At 38.7% G+C, this 10,438-nt stretch overlaps 2 protein-coding genes across 3 annotated transcripts; one reads left to right on the top strand and one right to left on the bottom strand.

The window, feature by feature from the left end:
- On the top strand, positions 1-7,590 carry LOC133672434 (valine--tRNA ligase, mitochondrial 1-like). Of its 2 annotated transcripts, XR_009834852.1 has the most exons (19): positions 1-396; positions 499-571; positions 667-732; positions 818-901; positions 1,065-1,142; positions 1,233-1,316; positions 1,457-1,536; positions 1,778-1,835; positions 1,919-2,221; positions 2,307-2,474; positions 2,773-2,972; positions 3,291-3,693; positions 3,803-4,054; positions 4,166-4,666; positions 4,784-4,890; positions 5,173-5,272; positions 6,029-6,177; positions 6,778-7,043; positions 7,357-7,590. XR_009834852.1 is itself a non-coding variant. In XM_062092849.1 (18 exons), the coding sequence occupies exons 1-18, from the start codon at positions 101-103 to the stop codon at positions 6,944-6,946; spliced, it is 3,171 nt and encodes a 1,056-aa protein (XP_061948833.1). In that variant the 5' UTR covers positions 1-100; the 3' UTR covers positions 6,947-7,305. The 2 variants fall into 2 exon arrangements, 1 of the variants encoding a protein (XP_061948833.1); XM_062092849.1 differs by lacking the exon at positions 7,357-7,590 and having other exon boundaries at positions 6,778-7,305.
- A 292-nt stretch (positions 7,591-7,882) lies between these two features.
- Positions 7,883-10,064, bottom strand: LOC133672344 (L-type lectin-domain containing receptor kinase IX.1-like). Its single transcript, XM_062092730.1, has one exon. The coding sequence runs from the start codon at positions 10,017-10,019 to the stop codon at positions 7,938-7,940; it is 2,082 nt and encodes a 693-aa protein (XP_061948714.1). The 5' UTR covers positions 10,020-10,064; the 3' UTR covers positions 7,883-7,937.
- Between the last annotated feature and the right edge of the window lie 374 nt (positions 10,065-10,438).

Genomic DNA, 10,438 nt, shown 5'->3' with positions numbered 1-10,438 from the left:
AACATTGGACTACTGGAGTCCTCAGCATATTATTGCGTGAGCATATTTGCTAGGGTTTAAAAAAAAGCAGTCAGAGGAGGAAGTGAAGGAGGAGGTGGAGATGATGACCCCTGAGGAGTTAGAGCGTAAAAAGAAGAAAGAAGAAAAAGCTAAGGAGAAGGAGCTCAAGAAACTTAAAGCTGCCGAGAAAGCTGCCAAATTCAAACAACAACAACAACAACAACAAAGTGATTCTTCTTCTGCTTCCAAAAAGAAGAAGAATTCGTCTAGGCGAGATGCCTCTGCCGCCGATGACAATCCTCTTGATTATGAAGATCCAACCACCCCTTTTGGTCAAAAGAAGTTGCTTTCCTCTCAAATGGCTAAACAGTACAATCCCACTGTTGTTGAGAAATCGTAATATCTTTCCCTTTTCTTATCATTTTTATGCTCCTTGATGATTTCTCAAAGGTAATTGCTTTCTTTCTTTCTTCCTTTCAATCAACACGAAAAACAAAGATGGTATGCCTGGTGGGAAAAGTCTGGATATTTTGTAGCTGATGCTAACAGCTCCAAACCCCCTTTCGCTATTGTAAGCGAACCTTTCTTTTTTCATCATCATCATCGTTACAGTTTTATTGGTTTGTAGACTATTTTATTATGAACTTTGATTTCTTTTCTCTGCAGGTGCTTCCCCCGCCAAATGTCACTGGAGCTCTTCATATTGGCCATGCCCTTACTGCTGCCATTGAGGTCTGCTACCACCTTTCTTCTTTCTTTTGTTTCCATTTTTTTTACTGTACTTCTTGTTAACAACTCTGCTTCTTGTTGTATACAGGATACTATCATTCGTTTCAAGAGGATGTCAGGGTTTAACGCCTTGTGGGTCCCCGGTGTGGACCATGCTGGGATAGCCACGCAGGTTTTTCTCTCTCTATTTCCTTTCCTTGTTTGTTTATTTTATGTGTGCTCATTGTTGATATGCTTATATGATCGACAAAAATGTGACCTCCTTGTTCGAATGAAGATTAACCTTTCAAATTATGTGAGCTGAGAAGCATGCTTTTGTGTATGGTAATCTGCAGGTAGTGGTAGAGAAGAAGCTAATGCGTGATCACCACTTAACCAGACATGATCTGGGTCGTGAAAAATTTGTATCTGAAGTAAGTTTGACTCGCTCTCACTCATGATTTCCTTGTCCTTTATCAAGTTTTCCATGCCCATTTAATGTCTTTTGACATTCTGATATGCAGGTTTGGAAGTGGAAGGATGAATATGGTGGTACCATATTAAAGCAGCTACGCCGGTTGGGTGCATCTCTCGATTGGTCTCGTGAGGTAAAGGAGTATTATTCCAGTATTTCATTTCAATCTAAGAAATTAATGTTACTTTGCTAAATCAATTTGTACCCTGGATAAAGTTATTACCAGCATTTCTTTTCCAAAGTTAACTTTCCTCCCTCCCATTCCCTTTTCAGTGTTTTACTATGGATGATAAAAGATCAAGGGCTGTGACAGAGGAATTTAATCGCCTGTACAAGGAAGGTCTCATCTATAGGTATTATTGCTGGGGTGAAACTTTGATTGTGAATAAAACAACTTGATGTCAGCAAATGGAACCACCAGGCTGCTATCTAAATGAACAATTGACTGGACTTCACCATAACTTAACTATTTAATATTTATTTTGATATCTTCAGCTAAATAAGGGTTCATTGTCCAGCTGCATACGACATTGAAAAAATTCATGCTATTTATCTTTTCTTCTGCTCAATGGTTTGAGGTTTTCTCTCTTGCAGGGATATTCGGCTGATAAATTGGGACTGCACCTTACGAACAGCTATATCTGATGTTGAAGTAAGCTATTTTTGTTTATTGAAGCGTGGGTGTATTTTTTTGTGTGATGTTCTAATCATCTAGAAATTGCCTTTCTGTTGTAGGTAGATTATGTGGATATCAAAGAAAGGAAGTTGCAAACTGTTCCTGGAAACAAGGAACCAGTGGAATTTGGTGTTTTGACCTCATTTGCTTATCCTCTGGAGGGAGATCTGGGTGAGATAGTGGTTGCCACAACTCGGCTGGAAACTATGCTGGGTGATACGGCTGTTGCTATACATCCTGATGACCCAAGGTACAGCCATCTGCATGGAAAATTCGCAATTCACCCATTTAATGGAAGAAAACTTCCAATAATTTGTGATGCTATTCTTGTTGATCCTAATTTTGGGACTGGTGCTGTTAAGGTAAGACTGCATCCTGGAACTTAGAATGTCAAATTTGATTTGTTTTAAATCTCTCTGTGGTATAATATTTTATGATGGTTTGCAGATCACTCCTGCACACGATCCAAATGATTTTGAGGTTGGGAAGCGTCATGATCTGGAATTTATTAATATCTTCACTGATGACGGGATGATCAATAGTCTTGGCTCAGAGTTTGCAGGGATGCCACGGTTTGAGGCTCGTGAGGCAGTGAAGGAAGCATTACAGAAAAAAGTATGATCGCTGTGTCATATAACTGTTTCTGTTCAATTTGATCTCGTGCAGTTTTAAAATTTAATGGATGTCAATTAGAATGACTTTGTCAAATAAATAACCTCTCTCTCTTCCAAAACAATTTCTCATATATAGATATGCAACCTGTTTATTTTGCTTTGCATCCCTTCAGATACAGCTCAAGGGAAATACATACCACACACATGCACCTATCTTTTCCCTGTCATTATGTTAATTCCTTGTTTTGCCTATTTATGGCAGTAAAGGTTGTTTCGGTAAACATATTTCTTCATTGTAGGGATTGTATAGAGGTGCTAAAAACAATGAGATGCGACTTGGTTTCTCTTCAAGAAGCAATGATGTTGTAGAGCCAATGATTAAGCCCCAATGGTTTGTTAACTGCCAAAGTATGGCAAAGCAGGCTCTTGAAGTGGCAATGGATGGAGAAATTCCAAGGCTTGAATTTATTCCAAAACAATATTTGGCTGAATGGAAAAGGTTCTCTTATGTCTTCTTTTTGCTCTTTATAAGTTTGTTATGAACAGAGTATGCATCTGAGGAAATTAAAAATAGGGGAAAGAAAAGCTGGATATGAGCAGATGATCCTTAAGCTTTGCTTTTGATATCTTGTTTTATTGGTGTTTGTTCAGGACTAGTCCTCTCTATTCCTTGTACACATGTTATCTTACAACTTGCATTGTGATTGCTTTAATGTCGTGATGCCTCTAGCTAATCTTTTATACCACATTTTGCATTTTAACTTTGTAGCTCAGTCCATTGCCTTGTTATGTTTATATATCTATATGGCTGTGACAGATGGCTTGAGAATATACGTGACTGGTGCATCTCAAGACAACTTTGGTGGGGCCACCGTATTCCTGCATGGTATGTTACACTTGATGATGATGAAATGAAGGAAATTGGTTCCTACCATGACCACTGGGTTGTGGCTAGAAATGAGGAGGATGCTCTTGCAGAGGCTAGCCAGAAGTTTTCTGGGAAGAAGTTTCAGATGATCCAGGATCCAGATGTACTGGACACTTGGTTCTCCTCTGGTTTATTTCCATTATCAGTGTTGGGGTGGCCAGATGATACTGATGATTTAAGAGCATTTTATCCGACTTCAGTTCTTGAAACTGGGCATGACATTTTGTTCTTTTGGGTTGCTCGGATGGTGATGTTAGGAATTAAACTGGGAGGTGATGTGCCTTTTAGGAAGGTCAGTAAATAAGAAATCTAAAATTTCGTTTGAGTTTGTTATGGTTGTTATTCTTCTGCCAAATCGCTTTACTTCTGAGCTATATATTGATTATTTGTTTTCCATGCAGGTTTACCTGCATCCTATGATTCGAGATGCACATGGCCGTAAGATGTCAAAGTCTTTGGGAAATGTTGTTGACCCACTTGAAGTAATAAATGGGGTAAGCCTTGAAGGCCTGCACAAGAGGCTTGAGGAAGGTAACTTGGATCCAAAAGAGCTGGATGTGGCAAAAGCAGGACAGAAGCAAGATTTCCCTAATGGTATAGCTGAATGCGGTGCAGATGCTCTTCGATTTGCTCTCGTCTCCTATACCGCCCAGGTTCATGCTTCGCATATTGATATGTTTGTGATTTAGCTCCTATTATTTGAATAGTTGTTATTGTCACCTCCATATCTTTGCTGATCTGGTTTCATCATTTTCTATTTCCAGTCCGACAAAATAAATTTGGACATTCTACGAGTTGTTGGATATCGTCAGTGGTGTAACAAACTGTGGAATGCTGTTCGATTTGCAATGAGCAAACTTGACACTGATTACACTCCTCCACTGACATTACCACTGGAGGCAATGCCTTTAAGCTGCAAGTGGATACTATCTGTACTTAACAAGGCTATATTCAAAACTGTGTCAGCTATGAACTCTTATGAATTCTCAGATGCTGCCAGTACTGTGTATTCATGGTGGCAATATCAGTTTTGTGATGTTTTTATTGAAGCAATCAAACCTTACTTTTCTGGTGATGGACCATCATTTGCTGCCGAGAGGAGTTCTGCACAAGATACTCTTTGGGTATGCCTGGACAATGGACTGCGATTACTTCACCCCTTTATGCCGTTTGTTACTGAAGAGTTGTGGCAACGCCTTCCTCCAGCCAGGGGCCACACAAGAAAAGAGTCAATTATGATATCTGAATACCCTAAAGTTGAAGATGTGAGTTCTAGTTGTACTTTCCTGGTGCTCACAATGATGATAAATGTGGGACCAGCACCATACTTTTAATGTTAATTCAGTTTTCTCTGATGATTTGCCCTCTTTTCCACTCTATAGGCCTGGAAAAATGAAGAGGTAGAATATGAAATGGACCTTGTTGAGTCTACTGTTAAATGTCTAAGGTCCTTGAGGGCTAAGGTGCTTGGGAAGCAAAAAAATGAAAGGTGATCATTCAAAATAATTTCTACTGTGCATGCAAGTTTAGTTTATTGTTCCCCTTTGTGTTTAAGACTAGTTTAATTTTGTGTATAGGGTGATTTGCTTTCAATAGTGTTGTTCCTCTGTTTGTTTGGGATTTCTCTAATACGAAAATAAGACTTTTGCAACAGGTTGGAATAGTTTTTTGAATGGAAAATATGTGTTTGTTTGGTAGTGTCTTATTAAGTTTTTTCTACTTTATTTGAAAATGTCAGTCTTTGTTCTATAATAATTCGCTTTATTCCCAGGCTACCTGCTTTTGCTTTTTGCCTGAATGAAGATATCTCGAAGGTCATTACAAGCTACCAATTGGAGATTTTAACTCTTGCGACTTTATCTACTATGAAGGTACACCATCACTTTCGCTTTATGTTAGTCTCCTGATTTTTACCTTATTGTTTATAGTGTTGTGATTCTTCAATCCCCTGCCCTTTTTTGGCTCAAGATAGGAGCAGTCCTTCCACACATGTTATCACTTTTGGAACTTCAGCATATAGCTAGCGAGGTTTTAAGTTACTAACCAGGAGTTTTAAATTACTCTTAGGCTCTTGGCCACAACCTTTATGCAAGCGAAGAAGTACCTTTGTGAAGACTTGTTTTTTGGTGTTGTACTATAGTTCTTGATGGAAATTATCATAGTATATTTCTATTCTCTTTGGCTTTACAAGAGTTAAGAAGTAGAGATTTTATCCAAGTGAGAAGCAATGAAGAATTCAGATTACTTAATAAAGGTGCTAAGAATTCCAACCCATTTTTATGTTCCATTGTTACCTTAATTAAATTAATATATGTAATTAATTTGGATTAATTGCTGATGTAAGAATGTTGGAAGCCACCCTAATTCTTGCACCATATCAAGTTGAAAAAACAAAGTGAGGAAGCAGATAAAAAGGCTAGTCTAGTTTTCATTTTGAATTCCTACCAGCTGTGCTGCATGGTTTGAAGTTTAATATGGCACTCTCATGAAACTTACCAACCTACCACTCTAAAAATGTCCTGTGTAACAGTATCATTTCATTGCTGATGAGCATGCCTGAAGCTCTGCTTGCAAACTTGGTTGCTTCATTCAAATATTCGTCATTTTTGAAACAAAATATCCTGCAGGTTCTATTGAGTGAGAAAGATGCCCCTCCAGCTGGATGTGCATTTGAGAATGTTAATGAGAATCTTGCAGTCTATCTCCAGGCTGAAGGAAAAGTTGATGCAGAAGCAGAGCTTGAGAAGATGAGAAACAAAATGGACGAGATACAAAAGTAAGTCTTGTCTTCTCAACAAAAACTATGTTTCTATTTAGAAATGCACCCGGATATACTTCCATATACGTACGAATAGGTGTATGTGCACGTCATTTATTTGTGTGTGCTGGACAGCCTGTCATTGATGTCTGTGTGTATTTCTACTTGGTGCTTCTAGATGCACTTATGATTTGGCACTCTGTGCTGTACAAGTCTGTTGTAATAAACCTTCAGGAATGTTCATAACTGTAAAGTTTGAAGTAAATAGGAAGTGGAGTTTACACAATAATTAACAAGTCGAAAAAAACAATGCTGGCATGGATTTCTACAAATATTTATTCTATTACTCTTGGCTATTCAAAGTCAACAAGGAACACTTTTAGGAAACCCAAATATGAAAAGATTTGACATTTTTATAGTGCTGGAATTTAGCCGACCCTGACTACTTTGGCATTTGAGGCTTGGTTGTGCTGCTGCTGATTGGTCATGGTTGATTTTTGTAGTTTCACTTAACCTTATTAGATGTAGACGGGAAAAAAGATTGTATTGAGAGACTACTGTCTTTTGTCATTTGATAGAATCTTCATGTCCATTCCCTTTTTTTAAAACTTTCAACAGACAACAAGAGAAATTGGAGAAGATGATCAACGCATCTGGCTATAAAGAAAAGGTGCCCTCCCATATTCAGGACGAGAATGCTGAAAAGCTGACCAAACTATTTCAAGAAATGGAATTCTTCAAGAAAGAGAGTGAACGGCTGGAAGCCGAGAAGAGCCCTAAATTGTAAATTAGGGTCTTCAAAATTCATTTCTTTCCTCTCCGAAGGGTGATTAAAATGTGAAGGTCCTGCATGAGTCGGAAAAACCAATTCAATAGGAGTGGATGTGAGTGATTCACTGAGCAGAGCATTTTTTTGTCTTGGGTTCACTGGGCCGCAGGACTTTGATTTCCTGAGTTTGCTTTATTTATGTATGCGTCAAGTAATATAGACTTTATCCACCAAATAAGTTTCAACTCTTGATGACCAGCATTATTCTTCCCTTTTTATGCATTTTTTTTTAAAAAACTTCTGTTGAGTTTTTAGCCTACGAGTTCAACATGGAAGAAATATAAATATCAGAATTATGATGAGAATTTCATCATCTATTTATCTTTCCAGTATTCCCGTTTTGATTTTCCTTTTTTATTTCTATACAGCTGATCAAACATGCATCTCTTCTGTTGCTGCTGCATCTCGAAACAGACTGATGACGTATTTCAAGGAAAATTTGATGGTGTGAATTTGAGGAAGTATCTAATAGATTGCAAGTATTTACTCTCTAAATTGTTTTGCTTATATCTTAGGAAAAACTCTTTTGAAGGTGCTTGTTTTTGTATCATTAGAACCTCAAGAAAGTACAAATAACACATAAAGGTTAAGGTGTCAAGAAATTCCCACCACCAATAATATAATCTCAATGGAATCACACGGAAACTACGAGCAATTCTCAAAATATAATCTCACTACAATATCATCACATGGATAAAGGTTAGAAGATATTCCTATTCGTCACAGTGATCAATTGTTATTGCGGTGCACCGCAATACCATATCGTAGCTTGGGCTTGGTAGTGAACTTTTTGTATGGCGTTGAAGACTTGGCTTTTCACTCTTGTCCGCTCGAGAGAACCTTTTTAATATAGAATTTCATTATTATCAATATAACAAGAGAAATTGAGGCATGTTAATTTTTTCCCCATCAAAACACCGGGGAAGATCAAAAGGAACATGCGTGCTAGCTAGATATCAGATTTCCGTGTATTCAAAAGAGCTTTTGTAGGCCCTGCAGACAACATTGAAGAGTTGGTAGAGCAGCTGCTGCATGAACACTGAGTTCGATATCTCTCGGAGTCAGCTGTGATGCCAGATGATGTGTAGTAGAACTTGCACATACTCATGGGAGGAGCATAGTACATTGGAACAGGTAATTTTGAAGGAAGCGTAGGCAATGGAGCTTCAAAATTAAGAACATTTATCACTTGCCTTATAGATGGACGAAGGGTGTAATCTGGATGGCAGCACCATAATCCCACAATCATCAAACACTCCATCTGCCGCTCATCGAAATCTGTACACAACATCTTGTCAACAGCATCAAGAAGTTGCCCTTCGCCGTAGAGGTTCCATACCCACTCCACGAGCCTTACTTTACTTGGTTCTTGCCTGGTTTCTACTGGCCTTCTTCCACATGTGATTTCAAGGGCGACAACACCAAAGCTATAGACATCTGATTCTTTGCTAGCCTTGCCTGTCGTTACACATTCGGGAGCTAAATAGCCCATGGTGCCGGCCAAAACAGTTGTTTGTGATCCCAACTCATGGTCCACAAGCCTTGCCAGACCAAAATCACCAAGTTTGGCATTGAAATTCGAATCTAACATAACGTTGCTAGACTTGATATCTCTATGCACTACACATTGTTCCCATTCTTCGTGAAGGTACAGTAGGGCAGAAGCTAAGCCAAGGGCTATTTTGTACCTTAGGTTCCAGACTAACATGACTTGTCCTCCAAAGAGATGCGAATCAAGGCTTCCATTGAGCATGAACTCGTAGACTAGAAGAAGCTCACCCCTTTCATGGCACCAACCAATGAGTTGAACCAAATTTCTGTGCCTCAAACGACTGATGATCTTTACTTCTGACACGTACTCTTTTTTACCTTGCTTTGATCCTCTTGACACCCTCTTAACTGCAACTTCTGTGATGGTACCCTCGTTCAACAATCCCTTGTAAACACCTCCAAATCCTCCTTCTCCGAGCTTTCCCCCCTCCGCAAAGTTGTTGGTTGCCCGAATTAGTTCACGGTAAGTGAACCTCTTAGGCCCAGTCCCCTTCTCAAACTCATCGTCCATGGAGACATCGATGGCCTCATTGTCCTTTTCACAGCGTGTCCTATTTTTTCTCCAGCAGAGAACAAAACATAACACACCTACCCCAAAAGTAGTCAGAACTCCAATACCCACAGCTAAACCAACAACTAATCCTGTTTTCTTCTTATCACTAACTTCCAAGCTTGATTCAAACGTCCAAGATAAAATGTTATGTATTTCAACCCAATCACCTGTGGAAGCAGAGAAACCTATCCTGACCCATTCAGGCAAAAACTCCCTAAGATCAATAATATAATGAAGGGTAGAGTTCCCACCGAACTCAGGGTTTTCAGCATAAGTTAGAAAGACGCTCAAGTTTTTGGTAGTGGAGTTGTAACTTACCCATGCATTTGCCTTTGATCCAGTTTTAATGCTGCTTTTCCAATCGACACTAGCCACGGACACAATGGAGTTCACATCAATGCCTACATGATTATCACTAGGATCCCATTCAATATCTTTTTTGCTATCAAACTCAACAGCAACAATTTGATTTTCTTTGGAGGCACTCAAAGCAGTATGAGGACTAAATAATGCAAGGAACCCGCCACTTGAATCCTGCGGGATCGGAGAGTCTAGTGGTGCAATGAAAAAAGACATCCCATCGCCATACCATCCCGAGTCTACTGCTTTCATGACGAAGGTGAAATGGGTGGTGAAGTCTGTAAGCCTTCGTGTCTTGGCATCCCAGAGACGGACAGGCTTATAATACGAAGCTCGCCCGGCACTGCCAGTGAGGTTACTATCTTTAGCATTCTTTGTGAGTTGGAGAACATCGCTGGATGAGAACGCATCGCCTTGGAAGGATATGTTGGCCATGTTGGGACTGAAACTGGTGAAGTTGAAGGAAAGTGAGTTTGCATATAGGAACAAGGTGGAGATCGCAAACACAAGAGTAGGGATTTTCTGAGACTGAACAAGGCATGGAATTGAGTTAGGAAGAGCCATCATGATCGAAAAGCATAGACAAAGAGGATGAATGAAGGTGTGATTTGCAAGAAGAGACCTGTGACTCGTTCGACTTTGTGCTTGTCCTCATTATATTTGTTGAATTTTACATTAACTAGTAACGTACCATACTAGGTCAAATTATTTTGACATCTTCTCATTTTAAATTTATTTATTTTATATAAAAAACGTTAGAAATAGACTGTCTTCTAGACAAAACACTAATTTTTATAATATATTTTTATAGATATATATCCATAATTTTAAAATCTGATTCAGAAATAACTTAAAGCAAGATCCGAATAAAAAGATGTAATATTTTTTTATAAAAAATTTAAAACAACATCATTTTTTTAAAACTGAAATAGTCGTTTGAATCATCTCATAGTTCTGATCCAAGTTTTAAATAAAATGATGATGGT

The sequence above is a fragment of the Populus nigra genome, chromosome 14 (assembly GCF_951802175.1).
Source record: "Populus nigra chromosome 14, ddPopNigr1.1, whole genome shotgun sequence".
Classification (NCBI taxonomy): Eukaryota; Viridiplantae; Streptophyta; class Magnoliopsida; order Malpighiales; family Salicaceae; genus Populus; species Populus nigra.
The sequence above is the reverse complement of the archived record's forward strand: the minus strand, read 5'-3'. Positions and strand labels throughout refer to the sequence as shown.